Genomic DNA, 16,415 nt, shown 5'->3' on the forward strand with positions numbered 1-16,415 from the left:
GCTTGGGCTGAGAGTCGAGGGCAAGATGATTGTGCGACGTAGATTGTCTTCGTTGTAGAGGATGAAAGGTGAAGCCGGTTTTCTGGTACTGTCGAGAGAGAGACGGGTCGAGATTCAGATTCGAAGCCTGTACTAGACCAAGGAAAAGGCAGTCTTAGCGGTTGAGGCAGTTTGAGGCAGTTTGACAGTTCGATAGAAAGAATCCCTGAAAGTTTCTTGTTTTGATGTGTGTTGCCAGAATCAAAACTGTGAAGAGTTCTGTTGTGCCAGTTGTGCGCAACGTTTGGTTGCTTCACAGAATTGACAAGGCTGAGTCCTCGTGAAGACCAGACCGCAGCCTCGCGTCCCAAATTCACTCGTCGACCATTGTGCGCAGTCTCACTCTTCGTTCCTTAATTTGGTCTCCAGTGCCGCGTGTGGTCGCACTTCTTTCTTGCCATTGTTCTACCTCTTTGTCTTTCCAAGGCATGACCTAGCATCCTTAAGACCACAAGGCAGCCTTGTATGACGGTCTCATCAAGCAAGGGTATTGTCCATCAGTTGTGTCAACCCCGTTCATTGACGCGAGAATAGGCAATCCACCTACTGCCTTTGGCGCCCTGTTATCTTTGGCTGACAACAAGCCTCAAAGCGACGAAGGCTCTCGTTACCATATATCATATACTCCTCAGCGCAGTTTGAACTTTGTGGAAGGTGTGCAGTCTGCTCATAACGCCGTCCCGTGTGAACTCGCTGCGACAAGTTCAGTCGCAAAGGACTATTGACTGTAACATCGGCCGAGGTGGGGATCCAGTGGCATAACAATCACTTCAAAGGAAGTCCTGGTGAAATACAAGCTCGAACTGTTAAGCTATCGTTGGTTTGCCATCGTACACCTCTGTTGCTCCGACGCTTCTGTGGGCAAAGCCATGGATAGTGCTGGGTGCAGTCTGGTTCCGCTGCATGACTGGTTGCAATTCTTCACATTCTATTTCTTTCGCTCGCCCGTGTCTCGGCGCAAATTTCGAGGCTTGGGGCCTTCACGGTTAGAAAGCTGATGCATTGTGGTGCGGGGACTGGCTGGGTGACCGTTGCGCCCTCGAATGGGGCTTTGTGGTATATGTCCCGGATTCAGCCAGAGGCAGCGATGATATCATGGAGCTGAGTGACAGGACTTCTCGCTAATCCACGTGGTAGAATCACCGACGCAGTGCTGCTAGCTGTGGTGTTCACTTCTCTTCACCAAATGGATAGTTGAACTTCAGAAGGCCGTTCAAGCCGCCCACCCAACCATCATCTCCATCGGCACCAGCGCTGATTGTCCTCATTATGCAGGGAATGCCGCCAGTGAAGGTCCCTCTGTCGGTTGTGATCTCTTCCGCAGAGACTCGAACCTCTGTACCCACACCGATGCCTTGTGTGCGGCCTATGCCGTCGATACTGACATCAACCTCCCGACCTCTGTTCTTATCGCTCAACTTCAAGGTTATGGGGGTGGTGGATGGCAGAACAAGGGGGCGAAAACTCAAGCTCCGCGGACAGATTGGCGTCAACAACAAGGATGGAACTAGGGGATGAACGATGCTCCCGCCGCTGCTGAGGCTGTATGCTGTGCTCCCAGTTGGTGTGGAAACAATCATCCCGTCGGCGACTGCTTCGGTGAGGAATCTACCGCCCACATAAACATTGACGATGGCAAGATGGGGGTCTCGACCTCGGTGTATGATAACTTCGTTCATAGCATACATGTCGTCGGAGAAACCCCCATTACTGCTGAGTCGGTTCCCATTTGCATCGAAGACGCCAATCTTCAGACGTTGTCGGACCAAAACTCTTGCGCCTCTTCCAGGCCCCATGGATTTGCCACGGACAGACGACCAGCCAGTGTAATCATTTGGGCCGTCCAAGTCGTTTGAAGCTTCGCGTTCAATGACGGCATGTCGCTCAGAGGCAGCACCCGACATATATACTTCGCGGATGGCCCGTTTGTATTCGGAAAATTTCCACTCACTCAGAAACCCGAGAGTACCCATGCTGAATGACAGGATAGGTGGCACGTGGGAGGAGGTGGCGAACAGTGATGCCGCGTGCAAGATGGTTCCATCACCGCCGAAGGTGACAACAAGGTCGACTTTGTCCTGATACTGCAAGTGTGAATAGTTTTTTTCAGGCAGAGTAAAGTGCCGTCCAAGACGCTCTTCCCCAATTCCCGCCGAGACCCTGGGCTCGACCACGATATTCACATCGGGATACGTCGACGAAACATGTCTGGTAAAGTCCAGAAGAGCGTCCGTCGTTGCGTCTGAGCAGTCCTTTTTTATCAGCAAAAGATTCCGGGGTGGTTTGGACCATTCGAGACAAAGAAGTTCCTTTGCTGGGGTGTCCCTGAGACGAAATGTTCTCTTGGACGGAAGATCATTCAAGGAGTGACTGGTTGCTTGCGAAGACGTTGAGTAGGAGGCGCGGGCGCGCTCTGAAGATGGCGGGAGAGGGTTCGAGGCCGTCTTCAATTGCGATGGTTTACTGAGATGCGACATGGTGGCGTTCCTTATTCGGCCCAGAAGACGTCCAGTCGTGGCGAGGCCACGACGGCTTCTGGCAGAAGATATTGTCGCCATAATGGAGCCTATTTGTGACCTGATGCGAGTCGGAGATTGCGTTGAAAGAGAAGGCTAGATCGTCAGATCCAGCCATAGATCGTTATCGTTGTCGGTGACAGTTGGAAGAATATCCATGAAGAGTCAAAGGAAAAGAGCAAACTGAATTTATCTGGCCTTCCCAGTCATTCTAGACATTGTCACCTGTCAGACAGACGAAGCTTCGACGATAAAGAATGAAACCATGCGCGAAGGAGAGAGCACCTGATGATGCGGGTTTCGGTAATTGGTGTTAGTGATGTGGTCGTCGATGCCAAGCACGTGATATCTGACCCCTCACGTGACTAGACGGTCCCTGCTTAGTCGCCCCGGAAATGGGCGGACATGTCTAGGCGTTAGGGGGCTTGGGGGTGTTCCTGCACCTTGGATACCTCTAAAAAGGCTACCCACGTACACCCTGTCCCGCCTATCAGAAATCCTGTGGGTGCCTACGCGATACCTCTATACGAGGTACGGTTAGTCACATCGCTGGGAGTTGCCGCAGTCCACCAACCTCACCTTCACTCCCGGCCTATTCCAGACTTACAGTACATACTCGTATCGGTGACCAACTAGGTACAGAGGCATCGGCACCAATAACACGTCTGCCTGTTGGATGAATTGTTGTTGGACACAAAATTCACAAACTCTCACAATTTCCACCTTCCGACTCCTTGATTGTCCGCTCTATGCATCCCACCTTTCCTGAAGGTCATTCTTGGATCTATCTATCACCGCCCATCGTCTAGTGTCGATGGCGTTTCTGTTGTCTATTGTTCACATTCGCTTTGCCTAGTGCTGACGAAACCCGTCCATGACAGTCATTGCATTATCGTTGTAACACAGACTTGACATTTCTCCGTTACCTGCTCACAGGCGAACCATGGCGACCGAAGACCATACCCTCCGAAAGCGCATCCCTCAGTCCTCACACACGGCCGAGTCAAGCGATGGTCTAGGTGATAGCAGCAGGCCTGGCGGCAAGATACCGCATCCAGCCGGCGAAGTCAAATACAATGTCCTGAGCCAGGTCCTTCGTGCACTTCTCCTACTTACCTGGTTCAATTGCGGCGCAGTCTGTATCAATGTCACCCAATTCCTCGGGGCACCACTATATTGGCTAAACAAAGATTATTATTATGCATACATGGCGTTGACCAAGCAATCGTTTGCTATCATGGGAATCGCAGGGACTCGGTGGTTCTCCCCTACGAAGGTGCGCGTGAGTTGGGACAAGGATCTACGAGGACAGTTCCGGAAAACATCGGCGGGCAGGCTCGAGACGGCGTTTCCTGAACGGCTGGTATATATCGCCAATCATCAAGTGTACACCGAGTGGTTGTACCTCTGGTGGATTGCCTACACTAGTAGGATGCATGGCCACATCTTCATCATTCTTAAAGAGTCATTGAAGTACGTACCGGTCCTAGGTCCTGGCATGATGTTTTATGGATTCATTTTCATGGCACGCAAATGGATTTCGGATAAGCCTCGCTTGAAGCATCGGCTGGAGAAGCTCAAGACCCGACATAGCGGTCCCATGTCTGGCTCAGATGGACTGGACCCCATGTGGCTGCTGATTTTCCCCGAGGGCACCAATCTCTCTCAAAACATGAAGCAGGGAAGTGCCAAGTGGGCTACAAAACAAGGTATACCTGACATGAGGCATCAGCTTCTGCCACGGAGCACTGGTCTGTTGTTCTGTCTCCAGGAATTGCAGGGCACTGTCGATTGGGTCTACGACTGTACCATTGCCTACGAGGGCACACCGTCAGTGCATGACTGACCCCTTTTTTGTCATGGTAGAAAAGCTGACCCGGTCGCAGCAAGGGAGGGTTCGCCCCAGATATCTTCACGATCCGATCGACGTATCTGCAGGGCCGACCGCCGAAGAGCGTCAACATGTATTGGCGTCGGTTCGCAATGTCGTCGATCCCTCTGTCAGACGCCAAGGAGTTTGAGCTTTGGCTGATCGAACGCTGGCGAGAGAAGGACGAGATGCTGGAGCAATGGTACAACACCGGACGTTTCCCCTCAGACGCGGAATCTGCCGATGCTAAGCACGGAGTGTCCGAAGACGGCTTCATCGAGACCGAAATGACACTCAATCACTGGATGGAAATCGGCCAGATTTATGTGGTTCTGGCAACAGTCGCACTAGTGGTCAATGTGGTGGTAAAGTCTTTTGGTATGTTCGGAAGGCTGCTGAAATAAATTCGGGGGGTCATGTTTTGGCTGGAAACGGCGTTGGGCAGAACTTGAGCGACGGTCATGGACCTCCACGTTGCATACAACTGGAACTGGCGCGAAGAATGCCGGCAGTTTGGACGGATTGGGACCAGGGATGGAACAATTGGTTGGTGTTGGATCTCCACAACTTCCGAGTGCGAACGGGACGGGTTTGAGGCGAACCACGGCAAGAGGGCCAGGTCAACGCCAGGAACGACAGAGTACCGGACTAGAACGCGGGAGCTGCATGAGCTCTGCATGGGCACTTGAATGCTGAATGACTTTTTCCCGGTCCTTTCTCCCTTTCTCCCTTTTTCTCCCTGGTTCGTCAGCTCATAGGTTGCCTCGACGAGAGGGATAGCTTGACGGCATTGTACGTCACGAAGGTCAAAGGGGGTCCCCTGGGAGGCTTATCCTGCCGCTGTACTATGGATAGAGCAGGAAATTAGTAGATTTCAGGTGTTCCGTCCGTCGCCTTTGTCCTCATAGCCTCTACCAAACTCACATAACAAAAGACGCCACGGGGAAATGCCAAGACTCGGGGGCCTTGCCAAGCACCGATATCCGATCCCCGCTAGTGTCGGTCTATCGCTTACCCCTGCGCTTGACTACAAACTTGACTGGGTGACTAGGTACTCGGTGCTCGTAGTTCTACCACTACCACGACCACTACTGAATAGGTACTCGGTCCTATCAAAACATCTTCCCAAATTGCATCTTGACCTTCCGGACCTAACTTCCCCTTGCTGGGGTTCCCGGACAAAATCCTTCGAACCAGTCCCCCGACCTCCCGCCCTACTAGTCAGTACGCCGGCCCATGCGAGCCTGAGAGTTTCCAGGATTGAGCAACTGGGCTTCGAGCCCTTCCACTGCCCTTCCGTCAGGCTCCACATGAAGCGAAAGTCTCTTATCATCGCGCCCATGTCAAGATCGCATCTTGTATTAGACTATGCCAGGTCCTTAGAGAAGACGGGGAAAGCTTGATTCAATGTCGAGGAACTCACGATCAGAGACTGACTTACAGCACGCGAGGACGATGTCTCGTTACGTACTTCTGTGAATCCACTAGCAATGTGGCAGAGTATCAGCCTCTGCCTCTCGATCGGGACGCCATGCCGAGCAGTCCCTGGACCAGATGAACCTGGTATCCCTTCAATGAGTGGTCCCGTCAAAATCTGTCAAATGTTTCAGCCTCACATGCATCTCTCTTCTGTTGGACATTGCCAGCATATTTGCCCCAGTTTGCCATGCCCGAAAAGGTGAGGATATGCCGTTCCACGAAGGTCTCCAGAGCGCCGACCACCGGTCGCTCAAAAGAGTGACCGCCATTTCTGTACCAGTCAATCCAGACCACGTTTGGTGGTGAGCTGAAAATGTTTGCTATGTCAATCACATTGTTCTTATATCCGCAAGAACATGGGAATACGGTTGGCCTCTAGCTTCAAACGGCGAAATGGTTAAACGTTCAATCTCGCTTGAATACTACAGATTCAAACGGGGGACGAATTGTCTCCCACAATTATTGAGTTTAGAGCAACACCGACTGCCGCTGCCGCTGCCGCTACATGTCACGGTGGACAACGGCCTCGTGGCAGCAGGCATGAGGTCGAAAGGTTCTCTGCCGTTCCCCAGCAGGTCCACTGCCCTGTTTCCATCCGCATACTCGTCCACCAACGACTAAACGCCTTTATGGATACGGGGCACTGAACACTGGCTGGACCCCAACGGGTGTCGGACTCTATTGAGCACACTTAACGGTGGCGTCCAGGAGGACAAAAGAGCCAGCATCAGGCAGCCTTTCGTCTGTCTTACAGCACTCGATCTCCCTTCTCCTTGTTGGGAGGGGGGCTTGCAAAGGCTCTGGCCAGTGGAGAGTAGGTCCGCCGTTGCTCATCTGTGCCCTGATACTTGTGGTAGTGGCGCTGCAAGGGGGACCAAAGGGAGAAATGAGCGGTCTCAAACCCTTCATTCCATTCAGCTTCATGGATGGTGAGTTGGATTTCCGCGTGGTTGATATAAATATCGTGTCCTCCCAGCCGTCTCAGTTCTTTCTTCAGGAATTTTAGGTTGCTCAAGAGCTGTACAACCGAAGCGGAAACTTCACCCCATCGTCGTCCCGTTCCCACCGATATAATTTCTTCCTACTCTCCACCTACATCGAGGCAGCTTCACCACGAGGCCCAAGCACCATGGCTTCCCCTCCAGCACCCAAACCCCAGATCCCTACTACCTTCAACGGACCTATGCAGGTCATCGGTGCCGGTCTTCCTCGTTGTGCAACAACCACTCTCAAGGAAATGCTCGAGAACAAATCGCTCCTCAACGTAGGACCAACCATGCACATGAACCGCTGCCTCTCCTCTCCTATGAACATGCGCCTCCTCTACGACGCCCTTCGCGAAAAGGACACGCAAAGACGTCGGGCCATCCTTTACAAGCTCTTCGCTGGCTGCGCGGCAACAGCAGACTTCCCCGGTCATCTGTTCGTCGAAGACCTGATCGAGATGTACCCCGATGCCAAAGTGGTACTGAACATCCGCAAGGGCGGTGCTGCCGATTGGGAGACCAGCATGAAATCGACCATCGCCCCGTTCATGAGCTGGCAATACCGAGTGGCTTGCTTCTGGAGCATCCCGGATTACTGGCACTATCAATGCGAGATCGAATGGCAACGATTCTGTAAGGAGAAGTTTGGCGCAGACAATTTCTGGAGTCAAGAAGTGTACGACAAACACAATGCCTGGGTGGTGAAGCTGTGCCAGGAAAGAGGCAGGAAAGTCCTTCTTTGGGAACCCGCCATGGGCTGGGCGCCGCTGTGTGAGTACTTGGGCAAGAAGGAACCCGAGATCGACGTCCCGAGGACCAATGATCGGGGAAAGATGGAGAAGGTGGTCAGTTGGAGGATCAGTCTAGGGTTGAAGCTCTGGATGAGCAAGATTTGTGTGCCAGTTGCCGTTTCTGTCCTGGGTGGGTATGGGGTGGTGAAGGCGATGCAATTGTGAGGGAGTCTGGTGTAGTAGATGGAATGCAAGGGTAAGAGACTGGCTTTTGTGTTGGTTTTCAATATGTATTTGCTGTTGGTATAAAGGCAGAGTGGGTAATGCTTGGGTCCTGTGGCGTCTGAGGAGCTGCCTCGATACTTTGGCCGTTTCTGGGTTGATAATAATTGACTCCTTGGTTTGATTATAGTCGGTAGTCGGGATATGTGAAACAAAGAACTGTACTCGGTAGTCAGTGGTGAGAATGTATTAGTACCAAATGCTTTCCCTCCAACCAAGATATCCCATCTTCTCCCAACTCCCTTCAAAGCCCCCAATCACTGTTCACGACTGTTTACACATCAGCCCCGGAATCAGCGCAGTCGCGTACATGACCGCGGTGATGGGCATCAGCTCGGCCATGCGACCTTGCAACTTCTTGGTCGGCACGGGGACCAGGCCCGTGTCTTCCCAGGTTCTGCAGATCAAGTCGGGAAGTTCGCGAATGTCGGCGTCGACCAGTTCGTCTTCGCGGCACAGACCGTCCTCGTCGGTCGCGCTGGAAAGGGCGGCCTTGAGCCCGAGCGCGGTCCCGAACTCGCGGAACGCGAGGCGTCGATCCACCGGCTGGTCAAAGTAGTCGTTCTCCAGCAGCTGCTTGACGCAGCCGATGGCGCGAGAGGTCAGATGGGTGGCCCACTCCTCCTCGGGCGTGCACCAGTGCGCGGTCCACAGCGTCATGCCCAGGTCCAGAGTGTCCGCCGAGGTGTAGTCGCGAAGTTTCTTGTCGACGATCCTCTTGAACAGGGAGACCTCGTCGCTCAGGATCTCTGGGTCGTCAGGGTTCGTGGACTGGAGGAGCTGGTACGTGACGTAGCCGTCGAGCGGGTCGAGGTTGCCCTCGGTCAGGACGAGGGGCTGCGAGAGATCCGTGCTGAGTTTCCAGAACATGCGGGGCCGGTGTGACTCGGTGTTGGACATGAAGTGTGGGAGGATGGCCTGTGCCATGGTGATGGCTTGGTCGTTGTACCACCTGTCTCCGCTGACTACGCTCGTGCGGTTGAGGGCGAACATCCACACGGTGAGATAGTGGAAGTATTGGCCATCGCCGTCCTCGCCGGACTCGTCGTGTTTGCCGATCCGGAGCCCTCCTTTGAGGGGATACTCGTCCGTGGCGCCGGGCAGACGTGATTTGCCGTTGCGCGTGTAACCCAAGATGTTATGGACGGTGGTGATGAGGTTCTTCGCAAAGGTGAGGTAGCGGTCCTCGTTGGTGAGCTGATGCAGGGTCAGGAAGTTGACGACGGCGAACCCGTCGGTCCAGAGATAGCGGCCTCGATGGCCCTCGGCCGCCGGCGGAGGGGTCCATTTGGAGAGATTCTGGTCTGTTGCTTCCGGTAATGGCCCATAGATGGACTCCATGGCCTGGAGGAATTTCGGGAGGTTTTCCCTGTCATCGGACGCCATGGCGGGATAATTCGTCGCGGTTAGGTAAGCAAGGCCGAGATAAAACTCAAGAATATGAGATCGTCCTTTGGGGTGCGTGAGAGATGATAAGCTATTGTGAGCATTGATGCACGGTTGAAGAAGGATGGATCAGCATCAAACAAGCCCAGCTGATGAAGGCATCCGACTCGCAGACAAGTAGTTGAGCGTGAGGAGCTTGGAGTCAGTGATGCAAGATGACCTTCAATTATTAACCGGATAGTCCCTCTGCGATAAAGGGAGAATACAAGTAGCTAGGCAGGCTTCTCTGGTGGTTTTTGTTGATGATATGAGCGACAATGATGTATTAATATCGATGGATCGACAAATTATCATGCCACACACAACTTGGGTGTGTGCCACATGTCACAAGATTTGGAAGCCATGCAATCGCCCATACCAAGTCCCAGTGATACCAGTGGTGCCAGGCTGTCCAAGTACGTGCCAGTATACCTGTATATGGGTGGAGCCTGAGATTTCCTCGGAACTCGCATGTGATTAGTTGATGGTCCCGGAACCGGCAAAGTTTATCCGGCTCCGGCCGAAAGAGGGAAGCACTCTGCTCCATTGCGCAATCTTGGCGGCTCTTGGCACGGATGCCCCTCACTGCGCATGGCGATTTGCATCATGCGAGCCCCTCATTTCCAGGTTCAATTGCTTCATCGTACATTGAAATGTCCGCTTGTAGGAGGGTTCGTTCTTCTTAACTCCACCGACGCTCTGATTACTTCCTTGGGGTTCCTCCTTTCGTGAAAACTCTTCCGGTTTCCATCTTCTTTGAACAAGCTCGTCATCATCTTCGCTTCACTTGGTACATTCTGTAACAGTCACCTTTACTCGCACAATCACTATCTAAACCGCCAAAATGGTCAAAGCAGGTCAGTCATTCCCCAAAACACCGGTACCTGTACCCTACGGGCTGTCCCGCCCATGAGTCCTGTTCTGTCAGCATCGAATCAGTCCGGCTAGAACACTCTTCCATCTCCGCGTTGAGACTCAAAGCCGTTCCAGCTCATCCCATCTACGCCCTTTCACGAGCCTCATCATCACTGACACCTTTCCTCCTTAGTTGCTGTCATCCGTGGAGACTCCAAGATCACCGGCCAGGTGACCTTTGAGCAGGCTTCCGAGTCGTCTCCCACCACCATCACCTGGGACATCCAGGGCCACGACCCCAACGCCGAGCGTGGCATGCACGTCCACCAATTCGGTGACAACACCAACGGCTGCACCAGCGCTGGTCCTCACTGTACGTCTCCCCAACGCTATCGGACCGGAAGGCTTCAAGAGAAAGAGAGAAAAGGAAGGGCGAGATACTGATGCTAGATTTCCTTCTCAGACAACCCTCATGGAAAGTCCCACGGAGCCCCAACCGATCAGGACCGACACGTCGGTGACTTGGGCAACATCAAGACTGATGCTCAGGGCAACGCCAAGGGCAGCGTCAGCGACAGCTTTGTCAAACTGATTGGCGAGCACAGCGTTCTCGGCGTACGTATTTCCAAAACAAAGACCCCCTCTCAGCATCTCCTTGCTAGTCATATTCTCATGTCTACACTATATTTGAATAGAAACTAACATGGCTGATAGCGAACCATCGTTGTCCACGCGGGTACTGATGACCTCGGCAAGGGCGGGAATGAAGAGAGCAAGAAGACCGGCAACGCGGGTCCTCGACCTGCTTGCGGGGTCATCGGCATTGCCGCATAAAGTGACATGATACTGACACGAAAGCCTCGAGCACCATGTCGCCATTTGCCCATTCCGATGGGAACCAACATCGGACTCATCCACTAGCAGATGAAACTGCAGGAGAGGAAGATCTTGAAAGACAACGAAAATTCGACGACCGGGAACATAGTCAATTGTGTCAGGATACCGAGAGTTGAACAAAGATCAATGGCAAACATGGGATGCTCTGGTTTGTGTGTCGAAGTTACGCTTTTAAAACCAAAAGTGGCTTCCAGCTATCTTCCTGTACGCAATAAAGGGTCCAATATAGATAGCAACAATTGTAAGCACAGATTATGATATCTACCACCCACAGTCATGTCCGTCCGTCTGAAGTTATCATTATATATATGCTGATTGTAGGGGTATTTTCCGCATGGCGTTTGAACTCCAATCCGTAGCACAGCCAGGCTCCAGAACGTCTAGGCCGCAGCGACAAAGGCAGAAGAGTCCCACGCCGCGCCGTTCAAAGATGCAAAGCAAGGTGTCTTGATGCTCCCAAAACAAAATGGTAACAAGCCTGCCAGTAGCGGAGTCGAATATGCCAAATCATCCGCCCACCTCCATGTAAGCTTCCGTGTCGCACATCGTGAAAGCAAATTAGATAGATAGCATTGAGTGGTCGCATTGTGGAGCTTGGAGGAACAGCCTCAAGCGGTCTCTTCCTCATCTCCTGACAGAGACTCGAGACTGAAGCTGGAGTTGTTTTACACCTCCGTCGCAGTCACGAATCTCTCCATAGCTGGCCGCTCGCTTTCCCCGTTTCGCTCCCCTGCCTCTGAAATCGTCAGTTTCTGGGCCTCGATCGCTAGTCCTTTGCTCGCGTCGCTCGCCACAAGCACTTCGGGGTTTCCCTCTCCGTGGACCGTGGCGTTGCCGTTCATGTGACCATTGGCGGTGGGTGGGATGGCTGAGATTGATTCTTGAGCAAGTTTTGCCTCGATAGCGGTCGTCATGGCGATGGAGTGTGCAGGAAGAGGACCAGGTTCAGGTTGGGATGGCGGATGAGGAAGCGGTTCTGACTTCGACGGCGCTGTCGATTGTGCTTCTGTGTGTGGAGTTTGTGCTTGCTGCTCCGAATTCGTTTGGGTCGCAATAATATTCGCAACTGTGGCTCCTCCAGCCGCTGCAGCTGAAGCTTGTTCAGCTTCATGATGGGGTGAGGCAGTTCCATTGGGCACTGGCGGCCTCTCGCTCGAAGACACTTTTTTGTCCGGATGGACGGGATTTTCCGTGTAGTCCGCCGCGTAGACAACAGGCTTCATCTTTTCAATGTCTCGATTTGGGCGCCTGAGTTTGCCCTTGTCAGATCCGACGGGCACTCTCTGCCCGTCAAGCCAAAGACAGGGCCCTGTGACCCAGCCTTTGTTCCCATCTCTCTCCAAAGCTGCCCGGGTTTCATCGTCCAGATCGGGTAGATCACCCCATTCCCAGTTGAGATCGCCGCCATAACGCTTTGGGAAGTCCTTGGTTTCCATAAATTTTTCCAAGGTAGGTTTCACGTCATTTTTGCTGAGAATGAAGATTTTGGAGACGGTTACGGGGTCAAACCAACGTTTGATCCAGCCCCAGACTGTTGGAAAGAAACCGGGCGCGCCAATTATCTGGCCACAGTTAGCTCGTTGTACCCCGGGAACTCCAAGTGGAGGGTTTGCTCACAAAAATCCTGTCCAGGGTTTCCGGGTAATGTGCTGTTGCTAAGACAGAGGCATCCTGCATATGGGCCTTTAAATTCCAGAACTGTGTCAAACCCACCCCCGAAATATCGACAATATTTGTAGAGTTTGTCACAGGGACTTCAGGATTCGGCCTCTCGAGGGTAGAAACGAGCGGTAGGACGAAGTTGAGCAGATTCTGGTATAGGGCGAACAGGGGCAGCAGTTTGGCGGGTGTGGAGAGATTCTTGTGGTTCGGAAGGCTGTCCTTGTAAGCTTGCGAGTCTTTCTGGTATCTCTGTACGTTTTTGCTGTCAAGGCCCTTGATCAAGAACACGTAAATGGGGATGCCTCGTCTGTCCCGGTGGCCAGTCCATTGAGGATACTGTCATTTTGAAAAACTGTCAGATAGCTGTCGCAAATCTTACTGCGTGTTGCCACCGGATTTGCTGGCTTACCATCAGCCGAGCCTTCTCATACGACTCAATATCAAAGTTGTCATAAAGCTCTTCTACCCGTTGCTCTTTGAGCCATTGCTCCGTGTCGGTAAACTGCCCAATTGCACCTTTGACGTCGAACTTCCGGGCGCGTAAGTATCGACTGTAATGTACAAGTTAGCGGGGAATCAACGCGTTGTTTGCATATAGCTCAAGATGGGATCGTACAGTAGAGTTGCATCATCATGGCTGGGTTTGCCATTGACACCATCGGGCTTCCACCACCCCCCTTCTTGCAGGCGCTGCTTAAACTCTTGGAGCCTTTGTTCTTGGATAGGATTTAAATGATTCAGGGTGCCGTTGAGAGGGTCTGCAGTGGTCGTTCTCGTCAAGCTCGGGTGTGCATGTGTACCAATGGAATGATCCGACGTTTGCGATTGACCGGTCAGGGTTCGGTAGAGGGTGCTCATCTCGGTGTTGAAGGGTGTTGCGAAGTATCCAAGGAAATAGTGCTGTGGGCAAAGGTTTTGGAGACTCTAGGATTGGTGGGCAGGGTACTCGGTACAGATAGATAGGTAACACCTCTGGACTGCTTGTAATGGAGTGACCAAAGAATAATCTGGGTATCAATAATTCATTATAATAAGAGGAATGGATGGTGTTTGCAGTCGAGAGCTTCTACACCGCAGGGACGAAGATGTACGAGGTATGATATTAGGCGTGCCAAAGAGAAGCCCTTTTGCTCAAGAAACCCTTTTTTGGGCCATGATAAAATTATCTTAGCGACCGAACGGGCTGGCCGGAACGAATGTCCAAGAAGGCCCAAGGGGGACGGGAAATACAGGGGCACCAGGGGAGAAAACGATGACCGTGGTGATGGGATGAAGGAACAAATCAACAAATCTGATTGAACTGGAAAGGTGACGCTGATATCATCCTGCCACCTGCGACCCTCCAAAATGCGGCTTTCGACCTGGCGACTTGGCAATCTGCATCACCACTTTTTATTCCTTTGTTGTGCAGCAATCCATGCACCGTCCACAGTGGTCAACAGTGTCCAGGCAAGTTGTCCAGGGCCTTCGCCACCCCCAGAACTGACTCGCCTACAGGCTTCGGCTATGCCTGGACTCGTCCCTATCCCCCTCCGACGCCTCAACCTAGTCGGTGCCCAGTCTGCCCAGTCCATCCTGTCCACTCGGCGACTCGGAGAGCGAAGGGCATAAAATGATCCCGAGTCACGGTATGCGGATGCATACATCGGCCGAGAAGTTGGAGTGACCATGGCTCAACACCCACTATTACAGACCTAAAGCAATAAAATAAGGTGCACAGAAACATTGATCTGCGTCATTTTCCCGCTGGCACACACCGGCGTCTTTGGTTGGGACCACGGTCAACTCCATCCTCGACCCTTTTCCGACTTTGTCAGGGTACCAGACGCGCCCTGGCAATGTTGATGATTATGATGATGATAATTAGCGGGGTTCTGATGGATTCTGGTGACACTGGCGGCTCCAGATGATGCTCTATTTTCTGCTTCTGATACTTCACGCGTATGCTCGTACTTACTTGTACACCATCGAACATCAACCTCCACAGTCACAACGAGGGTGTGCAAGTTTCTTGTCCGCCTCGGTTCCTTGCCGCCTGCTCCTGCTAACATTTCGCCACGCCTTTAATCGTCCTATTCCTTGCACCTACGGGTATAAGATGAGCTGCGATCGAATGCAGAACGACCACGCTCACACAATTCTTGGTCACAATTGGAGTAAATGTTCACCCTTGTCAGCTGAAGTAATGCTCGAATCGCCTCAAATAAGCAAGACCCGTTTGGGGACTGTGTCGAGAGGCTATCCACCATCCCAAGATAGCCGACGAGGCTGCCAACCCCAAGGACTGATATACGGCCGGGTTTTCAACCTCTTTCTCTCCACGGACATTGGTAGCTTGCGACTCTCTCATAAACAGACGGATATGTTGTCGGGTCAGTAGAATAGGGGTCGGCCCAAACATCCTTGGATAATCAAGCCCTATCATGCACACAATAACTCCCTCCGCCTGTGTCTTGTTGCAGTTGATTCTGGATCTGCTCCTCATATTTTCGAACCTCGTCGTCGACATGAGTTCTATCATCCTGTCATTCTGGAGAGCCGTGCATGGACTTTTTGAGAAGAACGGCATGACACCTGCTTGTATAGCTCAGTTGCTGGTCCATCCTCTTCCCGACGAGCCTCTGGAAGGAAAAAGAATGGCACAGTCTGACAGAATGTAGATGCCCTCATAAAAGCGATGAGGTGGGCGCCAGATCAAATATAGCTGATATTATTGAGGATAGGAGGCCATTATACCTAGTGATGGTTACCTGTGAGCCAGTATTTGCTATTTCTCGTCAGACTGTTTCAAATGACATGTGCAGACAAACGGTGAAGCGCAGATGCTGAAAACGCAACGCTAGCGCCACCTCCAACCGACTTGTCACGGCACTCCGATCTCAATTGCACCCTTCTTCATACAGCCTTGAACGCCTCAACTGACCATCCCGCTGGAAGACCTCAGCCGCCTCATCTCCCTTCCTTAGGCACTCTGCCAGCTCCTCCTGCAGCTCCGGCAGCCCCTGCCCGCCATGGCCAAACCCGTCTGGAAAGGCAACCACCCCGTCCGGCAAATCAACGCAGCACCGCCGTTCTACAGATTCTGCGCAACAGGATTAGGCGCCGCCATGTGGTTCTTTGTGAGTTCTGATACTGGTTACTCACCGCGCCCGTGACTCCTGTGGGGGTCGCTGAGCTGGAGCTGAGCTGACGATTTGGGGACGTCCAGCTATTCTACAGAGCGAAGAAAGACGGCCCTGCCCTGATCGGCCTGAAGCACCCTTGGGACCACTAGATTACGGAAATGCGGTTTGGCGGGAGTCGAGAAATTGAGCAACAAAATACGAGGTGAAGGTTGGGGAGAAACTCTGGTTGGAAGCAAATCGGGATACGAAGAGAGAGGAAGAAGTCTGAAGGTCATCAGCTGTCGGGACCAACATCACAGCCAGAAATAGCACGACCCAAACAGCCACCCATTGTATATATGGCTGCCAAAACATGGACGGGCGTTACGTTACTGTGTGGAACCCCAGATCAAGAGTGCTTCATGCAGCGGATCTGTGGAGGGAGATCAACGCATATACTGGTTTTCGCGTTCCGGGACATCGCTTCTGCCCATAAGACAAGGTTCAGTACCTACCTACATATGTAAGAAGAGATTCTGAAGGTCAATGAGCGAGATTCCAGTCATTCA

At 52.5% G+C, this 16,415-nt stretch overlaps 6 protein-coding genes across 6 annotated transcripts; 3 read left to right on the plus strand and 3 right to left on the minus strand.

Moving 5' to 3' along the window:
• Positions 1 to 1,208: 1,208 nt before the first annotated feature.
• On the minus strand, positions 1,209 to 2,516 carry AYO21_02357 (hypothetical protein; the record flags this gene model as incomplete). The annotated part of the gene is made up of 1 exon (XM_022652336.1): positions 1,209 to 2,516. The coding sequence occupies one exon, from the start codon at positions 2,514 to 2,516 to the stop codon at positions 1,209 to 1,211; it is 1,308 nt and encodes a 435-aa protein (XP_022515372.1).
• Positions 2,517 to 3,498: 982 nt separating this feature from the next.
• AYO21_02358 (hypothetical protein) lies at positions 3,499 to 5,121 on the plus strand (the record flags this gene model as incomplete). Its single annotated transcript, XM_022652337.1, has 3 exons — positions 3,499 to 4,385; positions 4,442 to 4,803; positions 4,871 to 5,121. The coding sequence occupies 3 exons, from the start codon at positions 3,499 to 3,501 to the stop codon at positions 5,119 to 5,121; spliced, it is 1,500 nt and encodes a 499-aa protein (XP_022515373.1).
• Positions 5,122 to 7,033: 1,912 nt separating this feature from the next.
• AYO21_02359 (hypothetical protein) lies at positions 7,034 to 7,846 on the plus strand (the record flags this gene model as incomplete). Its single annotated transcript, XM_022652338.1, has 1 exon — positions 7,034 to 7,846. One exon carries the CDS (start codon positions 7,034 to 7,036, stop codon positions 7,844 to 7,846), a length of 813 nt encoding a protein of 270 aa, XP_022515374.1.
• A 321-nt stretch (positions 7,847 to 8,167) lies between these two features.
• On the minus strand, positions 8,168 to 9,289 carry AYO21_02360 (hypothetical protein; the record flags this gene model as incomplete). The annotated part of the gene is made up of 1 exon (XM_022652339.1): positions 8,168 to 9,289. One exon carries the CDS (start codon positions 9,287 to 9,289, stop codon positions 8,168 to 8,170), a length of 1,122 nt encoding a protein of 373 aa, XP_022515375.1.
• An 883-nt stretch (positions 9,290 to 10,172) lies between these two features.
• On the plus strand, positions 10,173 to 11,017 carry AYO21_02361 (superoxide dismutase; the record flags this gene model as incomplete). Its single annotated transcript, XM_022652340.1, has 4 exons — positions 10,173 to 10,185; positions 10,377 to 10,556; positions 10,647 to 10,798; positions 10,898 to 11,017. 4 exons carry the CDS (start codon positions 10,173 to 10,175, stop codon positions 11,015 to 11,017), a joined length of 465 nt encoding a protein of 154 aa, XP_022515376.1.
• A 728-nt stretch (positions 11,018 to 11,745) lies between these two features.
• On the minus strand, positions 11,746 to 13,600 carry AYO21_02362 (hypothetical protein; the record flags this gene model as incomplete). The annotated part of the gene is made up of 4 exons (XM_022652341.1): positions 11,746 to 12,642; positions 12,698 to 13,078; positions 13,152 to 13,293; positions 13,359 to 13,600. 4 exons carry the CDS (start codon positions 13,598 to 13,600, stop codon positions 11,746 to 11,748), a joined length of 1,662 nt encoding a protein of 553 aa, XP_022515377.1.
• Between the last annotated feature and the right edge of the window lie 2,815 nt (positions 13,601 to 16,415).

Source organism: Fonsecaea monophora (assembly GCF_001642475.1).
Source record: "Fonsecaea monophora strain CBS 269.37 chromosome Unknown Scaff10, whole genome shotgun sequence".
NCBI lineage: Eukaryota > Fungi > Ascomycota > Eurotiomycetes > Chaetothyriales > Herpotrichiellaceae > Fonsecaea > Fonsecaea monophora.